A 14,030-nucleotide genomic window follows, 5' to 3' on the forward strand; every position below is an offset into this window, starting at 1 on the left:
AACTTTGGACAAAACACACACAGTTATGTGTGCACAGACATACTTGTATTGTGCTTCAGTGAAAAATTGTGTCCCCAAATTCCATAGCATCAACATTTTATTGCATCATCTTATACCAGAGATGTATCATGCTCTCTGGAAGCAGATTTTGGTAATTACTGTAAGCAGTGGCAGGGAAGTTTGCACCACAAAAGGAAAGAACTGGGTTGGCAATACTTTTTTAAAGTGAAGGACAGCTCTTGGTGTGTGTGTGTGTGCGGGGGTGGCGGGGTAGGACATTATGGAAACATGAAACGAGTTAAAATTATCTTAAAGTATCATTCCTGTCTTATGTGTTCTGGTATTTGCTTCAAAATAATCCAATGGTGGGAAGGAGTATAGGTGGGGGAGGGGATCTAAGGGTACTGCAGACAAGATTATATATTTATATTCTCCCTCAACCACACTGACAAGTCCTGGTAATATAAATGTCATTTCAACAGGCTGAATCTAGAAAGTCTGCAATCATCTTGCCACCTTGTTCTTCCTTCTAAAACTCTTTCTAAATGGCTAGCCAAGAGCTTCTTCTGACTTGTTTACTTGCCCCCAGCATCACAGAGCTCAGACACTGGCCTCCCTTCATCCAGCGCTCTGAGAGGAAACCCCCTTGGTAATTTAGGGGAAGTTTCTTCCCTCCGAGAAAAACTCAGATGAAAACTCAAGTAATTGTTTAACAAATTAAACAAAGACGGCAAAACCTATTTCCCCATACATGGGAGTCCAGGAAATGCACATCTGAAAGCAGTCTTAACTGAAAATGTAGATGTTGCTGGGCTAGCAAAACAGTTGCAATCATGGGTAGTAAACTGGCTTCCATCTGGGATTTTTGTAAAGATCTTCTGTGAAGAAGCTAAAAAGAAGTTTATCTTGCCTAGAGAAACGAATTTGCACAAATACAAGACTCGGGAAGCTAGATTCTACACAGGCTCAAAATTGGCTGGATCATTCCAGCAGATCCATCCTTCAGCAGAAAATATCATCACCCCCAAAAGCCTTCTTTCTGCTTATCATGAAATATCCACTAAACACTGAACAAACAGAAGAAGGGGTACTATCCCCTGAAGACACACAATCCATGACATTGTCACAGAAAGCCTTATCCAGCTATAGAATCTTGTCTCTTTCTGTCTCTATCTCTGTCTCTTTCTGCTGGCAGATACTCCAGCACTGTTTTACTCGGCTTTATGAGACATGCATAATTTATAACGGAAGGCAGTTTTCCCAGTCACTTTCAAGGTAAGCAGTTTTCCTAGCAGAAATCCATTCAAATCAGAGTTAATAAACTGGGTGTCTGTGTGTGTCCTTAAGCACAAATCTCCAGTCAGGATTCATCCTCGCTCTACTGAAAACCATTATCATATCAGCAGAATAAAAGCATCTGTTTTCAGCACTGTCCACAGACCTGCAGTTTCAGAGTGGTTTGAAAGAAATTACCAGATTAATACCAAATTAATATAAGCTGGGGTTAGGGGGTGGGGGGGGTAGGGGTGGGGGTGGGGCCGGGGATCTTATTTTTCTTAGAGAATAATTTAACTTTAAAAGAAGCTTTAAATCTTTTTTTTTTTTTTAATTAAAGAAACGTTCAAAAATGTCTTACAAGCAGGAACTGATCAAAACTGTAGGCTACCTACCTTGAAGCTGCTGAAATTTCACAGATAAGAATTCCCAAGTCATAGAAGCCTAAGCTTTCTAGGAAAGCCTTGAGCCTGGGGCTTCTGATTTTTCAAGAACTGTTTGATTTTTTTTTTATAACATATTTATTTTTCTCATATAAATCTCTTACGAACCATATGTTGCAGGCAGAATATTTGGTTAACTTCTCAAGTTAGTAAAACTAAAGCTTAGAAAGTTTAAGCGATTACTAAAGTTTACAAAGTTAGTGAAAACAGAGGCAGGACTTCCAAATTCAGCTCTACCTTCTTTCTTATCTCTTTCTTTTTTCTACCGTTTCTTTTCATGCATGGCATTTGATCACCAAAATGTACAATCCAATAAACTATTAGCTTCTTTAGGACAGGCAACAAGTTCCCCCTTGGCATTGTTAATATAGATCTTCCTTGATTTACAATGCGTTTCAGCTCAGTTCAGTTCAGTCGCTCAGTCGTACTTCTCCACAAACTTCATTTCTGAGGGGTTAGGTGACCACAGGCTGAACCCCTCTGAGCCAGGGGTCTGTTGCACCTTATGACAGCTGACCCACCCCAGTCAGTATGAGCAGAGGACTGGGTCTGGTGACTGCCCCGACCTGGTCATGTGACATCTGAACACTGGGTTCAACTCTGGGAACACAAGGGGATGTGGAAGGCAACCAGGTTGGCGAAGGGCCTAGGAGGACTGGGCATCTGAGAAGAACTGGCAGAAAAATTCGAGGCTGTGCTCAAGTGCTTTCCTGACACCGTCCGAACTGTCATCCTCTATTTCTCCCTGGACCTCACAGGAGACAAGTTCAACTTAAGTTTGGACCATGGACACACAAAACTTTCAGGCAGCGGCTGCGGGCCGCCTTCCGGGGTGCAGGGGAGGGGGCTGCCCCTCTGGGCGCTGGAATGCACAGCATGTCCTCTCCCTGCCATCCAGCTCAGAGGGACCTAATCTCCTGCATGCCCCACTGAGAGCCGAGAGAGAGGCTCTGCTCCCAAAGGGAGTTTCTGTGGCTGAAATCCCGTCAGGGTCCTCTTCCCTCTGTGTGGCCGCACATTCCAGGGTTACTTTTGCTGGGAGCTGCCCAGGGCCCAACCTCCGGCTCTTGCAGCATTTAATGGTGAGCCAAGTGTAAGGAGAACATCAACCTAAACAACTTCTTCTCTGCTAGTAGAGTCGCTTCCTGACGAGGGAGCCTGAAAACTGGGGAGTACAGCTGGCCTGGGGCTACTCAGTCTCAACTTTGTCCCTCCCTGGGCTCTTCCTCCCTGCGTCACTGTCCCCGTCCACGACACTGCCACTGCAAGTCTATCGCCCACCGGACTCTGAACTCCTGAAGTCAGGGATTTTGTCTTTCTCATTAAAAAAAAAAAAAATTTTTTTTTTTGGCCTGTGCCTTGAAGCATTCGGGATCCTACTTTGGCGACCAGGGATCGAACCTGTACCCCCTGCAGTGGAAGGGAGAGGCTTAACCACTGGACTGCCAGGGAAGTTCTGTGTCATCCTCATGTCCTAGAAAAGTGGCTGGTACATTAAAAAAAAGAAAAAAAAAGTCAAGTGCTTATTGAATGAAATTATTTGTGATGGAAAGGTAGATATTTTCTGGGACAGCTAGACTTAAATAATTTGGTCTACCTTTTAACAAAACCCAAATTTACTAAAAATAAATAAAGAGCATTTAGTTTCCGAGATTTCCTTTCTACAGGATGCCAAAAAAAAAGCCAGGTGATCTCTTCAGCCCTCAGGTGGGTCTTCCTATTATATCTTACAATCTCTCTGTCTCTGTGGATGTAATTCAGCCTCCCTCCCCATGTTTGTCAACAGATCTAGAGAGAAAATGAAGCGGGGCCAACCTGTTGGCTTCAAATGAACTGGGCCAAAGTTTCTTTCTGGGTGGCTTGTTTCTAGGTTGCCAAGCATTGTGTCGAGACAGACTCCATTTGTCTAACTTTTGATTAGCCAGGAAGGCTCCGCTTGTGGCCTATAAGCAGCAAGTAGATTTTGCTGCCCTGTGGATTCCAGGGTGCTGCACACTGGGGCCTCGTTGCTCAGTAACGACTGGGCAGTTGTATAACCAATGATAATATTTAGAATGATGCAGCAGTAATAAGGTCATCCCATTCCACATTGCAGGGAAGAAACCAATCCTTTCCAGTGGACAGGAAGGAATTCTCCCTGGCCCCCAGTTGCTACTTGATTAACTTCATGGTTTCTTTAATCAACCTTTAATAGGAAAGTGATCACTGTGAAGACCACAGACAAATAAAATGTAAGGAATCTGGAGGCTTAGTTACATGCCCCTAAGCTGAAGCTCTCTCTTCTTGTTATAGAATTTTCACTCATACTGTGTGGACCAGGACAGCTCTTACTGCTGCTATCCTTACCACCAGTAGCTACCAGTAACTGAGCACGTACAACCTAGACAGCATATTAAAAAGCAGAGACATTACTTTGCCAACAAAGGTCCGTCTAGTCGAGGCTATGGTTTTTCCAGTAGTCATGTATGGATGTGAGAGTTGGACTATAAAGAAAGCTGAGCACCAAAGAATTGATGCTTTTGAACCGTGGTATTGGAAAAGACTCTTGAGAGTCCCTTGGACTGCAAGGAGATCCAACCAGTCCATCCTAAAGGAATTCAGTCCTGAATATTCATTGGAAGGACTGACATTAAAGCTGAAACTCCAGTCCTTTGGCCACCTGATGCGAAGAGCTGACTCATTTGAAAAGACCCTGATGCTGGGAAAGATTGAAGGCAGGAGGAGAAGGGGATGACAGAGGATGGGATGGTTGGATGGCATCACTGACTCAATGGACATGGGTTTGGGTGAACACCAGGAGCTGGTGATGAACAGGGAGGCCTGGCGTGCTGCAGTCCATGGGGTCACAAGGAGTGGGAAACAACTGAGCTAAACTGAACTGAACTGTGTGCCAAGCACAAATCCTCAGAACAGATCCATGACACAGATACAATGAATGAATTCATTTTACAGAGAATGAAAAGGAGGCTCAAAGACACTCCTCCCCACCAGAGATAGATATATTTCCTTCTTCAATGAAATGTATGTGTAGGGGGGGAAAGGAAAGAAATCTGCTCTCCCTTTTCTTGTACATAAGCACCTGGAGTATTTCATCAAGCCTCAGTAATACCCCTCAGCCACGACAGTGTATCATTTAAAATAGTAAATTTTTCTTATGTGTTTTGGCTTTCATTTTTGCAAGACCTTCACAAAACCTTCATATGTCCAAGAACCAAGAATCGTCTAGCTCATTGCTTGCCCTCTTGTGTTAAATGAAATGACAAAATTTGAGATCATTCTTATTGTAGCTGTCTTTTCTTTGACAATAAGGGGCCATATTTTGAGGTTTACCATTTACTGTCTCTACTTCTGTTTTCTCAAGTAAGGGAGCCCTTTGCTGAGTGGAGCTTGTTGGCTTCACCTATACTGAAGTCCTATATTTCACTGAATTCACGGGTCTACAGATTTGGAAGATCGTTTGTCAAAAGGGATGCTTTCACTTTCCAGAAAACTGGAGACACAGAAGATTTCTTGCAGGGTAAGAGACTGAGAAGGAATGCACATTCAGAATGAGAAAAGAAAGCACGAGTTTTCTGAAAAGATTCCAAAGTAAGGAGGAAATGAGGTGGTAGCTATGTCTACACAGAGCAACCTGAAATGGAGTTTAACTATTATCTAGTGAATTTAATCAGGGTTAAGTCAGTCAAACCAACTCATATTTCTGGCATGAAATATCTAGTCTGGCTGCCTATCTTGACCAAATCAATAGAAATTGGTGCCAACTCCCCATTTTATTGTGTGGTATGTTGGCACAGTTGTATTCCTTTTGTCCAAAAAAATAGGTACTTGAGTACAAATGTAGCCGTTAGGCTTTCTCCCGGCTTCTCTCTGGCAGCTTCTGGAATGCTAATACATACCAAGGATGTTAGGAAGGACTGAAATGTCAAATTTGAGAAAAGGAGACCATGGCTTCCAGGGTCTCTAGTGCCACAATTCACCAAGAAAGATGTTCCAAGGGTGAAAATCTAACTTAAATTTCTCAGAGTTTAAATGTGATTAAAAACATTCAGAACCAGGCTTCTCTGGTGGCTCATTGGTCAAGAATCTGCCTGCAGGTGCAAGAGTTGCAGGTTGGATCCCTGCTCCGGGAAGATCCCACATGCCGTGGAGCAACTAAGCCCGTGTGCCACAACTACCAACCCAGTGCCTAGAGCCCGCGTACACAAGCCCACGCACTCTAGAGCCAGTGAGCCACAGCCACTGAGCCTGTGCTCTAGGGCCCAGGAACTGCAGCTACTGAGCCCACCTGCCGCGACCCTGAGCCCAGCTGCCACAACACTGAAGCTCATGCACCCTAGAGCCCGTGCTCCACAAGAGAAGCCACAACAGTGAGAAACCTGCACGCTGCACCCAAGGTTTCTCCACAACCAGAGAAAAGTCAGTGCAGCAACGACGACCCAGCACAGCCTAAAATATATTAATTAATTAATTGAAGGAAAAACAACACACAGAACCTTCTGAAACAAAATGCCAAATGCAGGCAACGCAGTAAGGGTTTCATGCATTCCAAGTTCTGTCTGCACAGACCCTGGGACTTTTGAACTTAAAGAGTGCTGAGTTCTCATATTCCTGATGGGGGCCGAAAAGGCCAGCACGGCCAGGACACAACACATTTATAACACAGAAGATGGAGAGATTTTCCAACAGTTGCTTGTTTAGTGGCGTTCAGTAGCTGATTCCATGTTAAGCTAAGCTTTGACAAGGAACTACCAACCGTGGAATAAGGTAACATATGAAACCCGGGAATAGGCTGATGCATGCACAAGTCTATCAGTGCATTCTTATAATTAATAGCACCGACACTGAAACCTGAGTTCCAGTATTGGTGGCTCAAGTGTTGGACTGAGCCTGCAGATGTGCTTTGTTTGGCTTTCACTGTTTTGTTCTGTTACCTATGTCAGTGTTTAAAAAAAGCTAGGTTCTGGACTTCCCTAGTGGTCCAGTGGTTAAGAATCTGCCTGTCCATGCAAGAGACATGAATTCAATCCGTGGTCCAGGAAGATCCCACATGCTGTGGAGCAACTAAGCCTGTGTGCCACAGCTACTTAGCCCATGCTCTAGAGCCTGTGCTTCGCAACAAGAGAAGCCATTGCAATGAGAAGCCTGCTCACTTCAACTAAAGAAAGCCTGTGCACAGCAAAAAAGACCCAGCACAGCCAAAAATAAATAAATTAGAAAAAAATCTAGGTTCTTATCAATTTTTGGATTTCTGGATTCTTTGGAAAAATTGGAAGATTTGGCCCTTGTTGACACATGGCAACAACTGGATGGAGCTGATAGCTTTCAGGTCATAATCACCTCCTTTCCTCCCTTTGTCTACACTGTTCTGCAGTGGGTCACTTTCCATTTATCATCATACTCATCCCTGCTACCTCTCCCACTGAAGAGAAATATTTCCCTGTATCCATGACTCTATCAAGTAGGAAAACAAAAAGGAGCCTGAAAGGGCAACTTCATATATAAAGATCCCTCACCTGCTTGGCCACTGGAGGCATTTGAGCTTGCTTTTCCGTTCTAAAATATTGGGCCCTTACTTTGTCCTCTCCAGATACATTCTCCAGTAATGCTTCCCAACACACACAGAGATCCTCTTGTGTATGTGTAATTTGCAAAAGTCCCCAAAGGGGACCTCCTTATTTACACTGGATCACACCCTGCTTTGGTTTAGAATCACAGCACTTCAAATCATGAAAGAAATTCTTATTGAATCTATCATTCATTCCAATTGATCATAAGTATCTAAATTATCATGTAGCTTAGAAATCATTCCTTTGAGACTAACACCTTGAAAAGATCTTTAGCAAACGTAATTATGTCCCTTGCCTTAACAGTCCTAGAAAAGAACTGAGACTCTTGTAATGGTTCCAAGTGGTGGCATTCCCAACTTGCAATTAGGTTACCTTTTAAGGTTCATTTTATACTGGTTGTTCAAGGTTTAAAATTCCTTTCTCTTTAACACCAGTATCATAAATGTTGATAATTTCTCCAAGGTTTACACACAGTTTCTTTTTAACCAAGCAGAGGGACTGCCTCTTAGTGTTGTTGTTGTTTTTTCCCTGAAAAATTACTCAACCAAAGGTCTTATTCCTGCAACAAAGTTGATGTATTAAGTATGAGAAAACACTAGGGAGTTCTACTTCAAAGGATTGCTAAAGGGAACGAATATTTTCTCTAGTTGTACTGAACAAGGGCTCTCCTCTTACAAAGGGTAACACAGTGGGTTTTTTTTTTAAAGCACAATTATCAGAAAGCAGAAACCTCTAAACACTGGCCTCACCACTGAAGAGAGAGCATAAAGGAGCACAAGACCCTCAGTTTGCATCCAGGAAAACTGCAGGGACTCAATTCCGACTCCAGCCACAGGGTGGTGGGAAGGGACTCCCTGTTCCACTAAACAAAATGGCGGATATGAGTTCTGTCCTCTGAGTGCTTGCTGCAAGAACTTGCTTCCCAGAAAAATGGCAGCAAATGCATAATGAGGACGTGCCCTCACCTCAGTATGAATGTAGCTTTTCTGCTAAGAATCGTGGCCGGCTATGATTACCTCTGGTCAGCAATGGGCCAGACCAGTTTCAAAAACATGTGCCCCAAATCATCCTGTCTACTTGACTGTTTTATGGGCAACTCATCCTCCATTGGGAGCTTTATGTACATGCAATCACTTGTTTGAAGACCTGGGCAAGTAGAAGCCAGCAGAGATCTGCAAGGCATTGGGAAAAAAAAAGAAACTGACGTAGTTTCTGTTCCAAGTAATGGCCAGCCCTCCAAGGCATGAAGCAGTCAGAATCTTGCCTCAAGACTTTCGAGTTGTTCTATGGAGTTCTTTTTACACAGAGATCTTGAAAGGAGATTATAAACATCCTTGCGAACTCCCTGGGAGGTGAAAAGATGCTGAGAGCCAGCTCACAGAATGATCTGCCTAAGGGTGGACAGTAAGCCAAGGACGGAAAAGAAAACAGGGCTAGTAATACCTGAGGTCTGGGCTTGAGCTACAAACCCAGAAACCATCCTGCTGGGGGTAGTGTCTACGGATATTCCTTCTCCAAGTCAGAGATGTGCTGTGGGGAAAGAGAACAGTGGGCAGGGAGGAACGTACAGCAACATTTTTCTGAAATTTTTAGCTCTGTTCGTATTCACCAATCACATGTACTCTTAAACCATTTCCCACGCAAGCGTAAATCGTTATTTCACGTTCATAGAGAATAAGAATCCTATCCTGCCAAGCTTCCATGCCTCGACAATCCAAGTGTCAACTGACAAAGTGTCTGGATGGGGAAATCTCCCACCCCCTCCCCATTCTCCCACCAGCGTAAAAGGCAACGGGGGTGGGGGACAATGGAGAAGTCATGCGGGTTCACCAGGAAAAGATACAGTGTTGGTGGCAGGAGAGTTGGTGAGTGTGTCGTGGGCATTACCTCTTGATGAGGCTTCCAAGAAGGCTCCCGCTCAAGTCGTGGTGGCTCTGAGAACAAGCATTCTTGCATCAATAGCTAATAGGCTGTCCAACCAGATGTTATCTGGGTGGGATAAGAGGGTGAGAAAACAGACCTGTTGTACGCTGTTGTCAACTACATCGCTGTGGGCAGAGAAGGCTGGTGGTGTAGTGTCTAGCAGGGTGCCTCTTGCATAGTGAGGCAGACCAGATTACGTGGCGGTTCAAATCCGTTTCCTCTTGTGATTGGTAAAATACGAGAGTTATAATCATTCATGCATTACTGAAGCCTCCTTTCCATCATTTTGAAGGGACTTTTATTTTCTAGAACAGAGCATGCATCCAGCAGAAACCTAAAGCGTTGGTTTTTCTAAGCGATCTTTGGCAATAAGCACACATGAAAAAACAAAACTGCATAGGGTACCTGTGACGAGACTGGAGATGATGAGTGGTAACACCAGCATCTGTAGCATCCTCATCAGGAGCTCCCCAGGAAAAGAGAAGTACTTGACTTCCCGGTAGCTCATTCTGTATGGTCGGAGGGTAAATCCAAGGATTGTACCTGAAGGAAAAAGAAAAACAAGGAAGAAAAGTTGAGCCTTTCTTGAAACTGTAACAAGCTTAGAAAAATATGCAAGAATTTGGCTGGTGATCATGCCTGTCTAACAAGAATCAATTTATTTAAGCAGCAAATATTTGTGCTGCTTTGCTGCAAGGGGTGTTGCCTGTCTTTTCAACCATAATCTCAAAGGGTCTGGCAGAATTCAGGGCTTCACAGAGAAGTTAGAGAAAAAAATGTTCCTGGTCTTAGCCAATGAAAAATTTCTTTGTCTAACTTGCAACCAATTTTGACATGGCCCAGGACAAAGTTATAAAGACTGGGGCATATCTAGGAAACAAAGCGTGTCCCCATATACAAGGCAATATGGGGGAAAAGGCTTATTATATTCAAGTTCCTTTGTAACAACAGATGTTAGAACTGCTGGCATAACTACTTATAAAGGGTAGTGTAATTTTATTTTTTACAATTAAAAAAAAAAACTCCTCTCGCTCACACTGTGAATCCAGTTTCATCATCCCCCTATCTACACCCCACACTTTCTGTCTACGTGGTCCTGATATTGCCTTGGCAACTATCCTGTACAGACTTGCTAGTTGCTGGCGGGAGAGGATTTCACTTTTCCCAAAAATCTTCCCTGAAAAACTTAGGGGATAATAGGGGACAGAGAAAGCAATTTTTCCCTTAATTTGATTCTGCTCCTGGAACTTTAAAAAATATCAAAATGAAGTACTCTGTGGTGCTCTGGTGGTTAAGAATCTGTCTGCCAATGCAGGGAACATGGGTTCAAGCCCTGGTCCAGGAAGATTCCACAGGCTGAGGGGCAACTAAGCTGTATACCACACCTACCGAGCCCATGCTTTAAGGTCCATGAGCTGCAACTACTGAAGCCCGCACACCCAAGAGCCTGTGCTCTGCAGTGAGAAGCCACTGCAATGAGAAGCATGCACACTGCAACTAGAGTGTAACCCCCGCTTGCCACAACTAGAGAAAGTCAAGCGAAGCAATGAAGACCCGGTGGAGCCAAAAATAAATAAATAGAATCTTTAAATATTTATTAACTTTATATGCAAATCAAATTATGCATGATACCATTGGAAATGTTTAAAAATTAACAAATGTACTGAATAAATTTATCCCCTCTCCCCTTTCCCTAATTAACTTTCCTGACTCCACCTCAGTTCAGTTCAGTTCAGGCACTCAGTTGTGTCTGACTTCCCGACCCCACAGACCACAGCATACCAGGCCTCCCTGTTCATCACCAACTCCCAGAGTTTACCCAAACCCATGTCCATTGAGTCAGTGACGCCATCCAATCATATCATCCTCTGTCATCCCCTTCTCCTCCCGCCTTCAATCTTTCCCAGCATCAGGGTCTTTTTAAATGAGTCAGCTCTTCACATCAGGTGGCTAAAGTATTGGAGTTTCAGCTTCACCGTCAGTCCTTCCAAAGAACACTTAGGACTGATCTCCTCTAGGATGGACTGGTTGGATCTCCTTGCAGTCCAAGAGACTCTCAAGAGTCTTCTCCAACACCACAGTTCAAAGGCATCAATTCGTCGGCACTCAGCTTTCTTTATAGTCCAACTCTCACATCCATACGTGACTACTGGAAAAACCATAGCCTTGACTAGACAGATCTTTGTTGGCAAAGTAGTCTGTGCTTTTTAATATGCTGTCTAGGTTGATCATAGCTTTTCTTCTAAGGAGCAAGCGTCTTTCAATTTCATGGCTGTAGTCACCATCTGCAGTGATTTTGGAGCCCCCCAAAATAAAGTCAGCCACTGTTTTCATTGTTTCCCCGTCTATTTGCCATGAAGTGATGGGACTGGATGCCATGATCTTAGTTTTCTGAATGTTGAGCTTTAAGCCAACTTTTTCACTCTCCTCTTTCACTTTGATCAACAGGCTCTTTAGTTCCTCTTCACTTTCTGCCATAAGGGTGGTGTCATCTGCATATCTGAGGTTATTGATATTTCTCCCGGCAATCTTGATTCCAGCTTGTGCTTCTTCCAGTCCAGCGTTTCTCATGATGTACTCTGCATAGAAGTTAAATAAGCAGAGTGACAATATACAGCCTTGATGTACTCCTTTTCCTATTTGGAACCAGTCTGTTGTTCCACGTTCAGTTCTAACTGTTGCTTCCTGACTTGCATACAGATTTCTCAAGAGGCAGGTCAGGTGGTCTGGTATTCCCATCTCTTTCAGAATTTTCTACAGTTTGTTGTGATCCACACAGTCAAAGGCTTTGGCATAGTCAATAAAGCAGTAATAGATGTTTTCCTGGAACTCTCTTGCTTTTTTGATGATGTTGGCAATTTGATCTCTGGTTCCTCTGCCTTTTCTAAAACCAGCTTGAACATCTGGACGTTCACAGTTCATATATTGCTGAAGCCTGGCTTGGAGAATTTTGAGCTTGACTTTACTAGCATGTGAGATGAGTGCAATTGTGTGGTAGTTTGAACATTCTTTGGCATTGCCTTTCTTTGGGATTGGAATGAAAACTGACCTTTTCCAGTCCTGTGGCCACTGCTGAGTTTTCCAAATTTGCTGGCATATTGAGTGCAGCACTTTCACAGCATCATCTTTCAGGATTTGAAATAGCTCAGCTGGGATTCCATCACCTCCACTACCTTTGTTTATAGTGATACTTCCTAACGCCCACTTGACTTTGCATTCCAGGATGTCTGGCTCTAGGTCAGTGATCACACCATCGTGATTATCTGGGTCGTGAAGATCTTTTACGTACAGTTCTTCTGTGTATTCTTGCCCCCTCTTCTTAATATCTTCTGCTTCTATTAGGTCCATGCCATTTCTGTCCTTTATTGAGCCCATCTTTGCATGAAATGTTCCCTTGGTATCTCTAATTTTCTTGAAGAGGTCTCTAGTCTTTCTAGTTTTCCTCTATTTCTTTGCACAGATCACTGAGGAAGGCTTTCTTATCTCTCCTTGCTATTCTTTGGAACTCTACATTCAAATGGGTGTATCTTTCCTTTTCTCCTTTGCTTCTCGCTTCTCTTCTTTTCACAGCTATTTGTAAGGCCTCCTCAGACAGCCATTTTGCTTTTTTGCAATTCCTTTTCTTGGGGATGGTCTTGATCCCTGTCTCCTGTACAATGTCCCAAACCTCCATCCATAGTTCATCAGGCACTCTGTCTATCAGATCTAGTCCCATAAATCTATTTCTCACTTCCACTGCACAATCGTAAGGGTTTTGATTTAGGTCATACCTGAATGGTCTAGTGATTTTCCCTACTTTCTTCAATTTAAGTCTGAGTTTGGCAATAAGGAGCTCATGATCTGAGCCACAGTCAGCTCCTGGTCTTATTTTTGCTGACTGTATACAGCTTCTCCATCTTTGGCTGCAAAGAATATAATCAATCTGATTTTGGTGTTGGCTGTCTGGTGATGCTCATGTGTAGAGTCTTCTGTTGTTGGAAGAGGGTATTTGCTAACCCTTGACCCCAAATGTGCTTATTCCATTATTATGAATATTTTCAAAAATTTTGCACTGTTATTACTAAAACATGTGAGTTTTAGAGAAGTACTGAGTAGTCTAGAGGCTAAAGGTTGAGGAAGTGAATACTGTGTAGACACAAGTTTTTCCAAAGGAAGCAATCTTTCCTTTAAGGAAACTGAGCCATCCTAACTTCTTATGAAATGAGACACAAAGTTCATTTCAGTTGTTACTATAACTTCCAATTTCAATTCTTGGATTCTAGCAGTAATGAAGTATCCATTTGATTACATACTGTGATACCCCAATCATGAGCTGAATCTATGATATTCTAATTATGAGCTGAATCTATGTTTACTAGAAAATCCAGCTGACCCAGTTTTCAAGACCTTCAGAAAAATATTTATTGCTTTCCCTCAGTATAACAGTAACATGTTTGATATAAAAAGTTGATTGGGAAAAGGTAGAAAAGTCCAGGCAAAACCCTGGCTTTATTTGCTTTGCTATTTAAACAGCAAATAGCTAATGCTTGGAGAAGGAAATGGCAACCCACTCCAGTGTTCCTGCCTGGAGAGTCCCAGAGATGGGGGAGCCTGGTGGGCTGCTGTCTGTGGGGTCACACAGAATCGGACACGACTGAAGTGACTTAGCAGCAGCAGCTGATGCTTATTGAGGTCTTACTATTTGCTAAACATTTCTGTTAAGTGCTTTACCTGTATTTAGTCACTAAGTAGTATCCAACTCTTTTGAGACCCCATAGACTGTAGCTTGCCAGTTCCTCTGTCCATGAGGTTTTCCAGGCAAGAATACTGGAGTGGGTTGCCA

At 43.2% G+C, this 14,030-nt stretch overlaps 1 protein-coding gene across 1 annotated transcript in view; it reads right to left on the bottom strand.

Moving 5' to 3' along the window:
• The window catches only part of SLC1A3 (solute carrier family 1 member 3), an 80,569-nt gene that overhangs the window by 45,882 nt on the left and 20,657 nt on the right, over nucleotides 1-14,030 (bottom strand). The window contains exon 3 of the mRNA XM_027520030.1: nucleotides 9,614-9,751. Within this exon, the coding sequence (XP_027375831.1) occupies nucleotides 9,614-9,751 (138 nt within the window). The remainder of the gene's footprint in view (nucleotides 1-9,613; nucleotides 9,752-14,030) is intronic.

Source organism: Bos indicus x Bos taurus, chromosome 20 (genome assembly GCF_003369695.1).
Source record: "Bos indicus x Bos taurus breed Angus x Brahman F1 hybrid chromosome 20, Bos_hybrid_MaternalHap_v2.0, whole genome shotgun sequence".
NCBI classification, from domain to species: domain Eukaryota; kingdom Metazoa; phylum Chordata; class Mammalia; order Artiodactyla; family Bovidae; genus Bos; species Bos indicus x Bos taurus.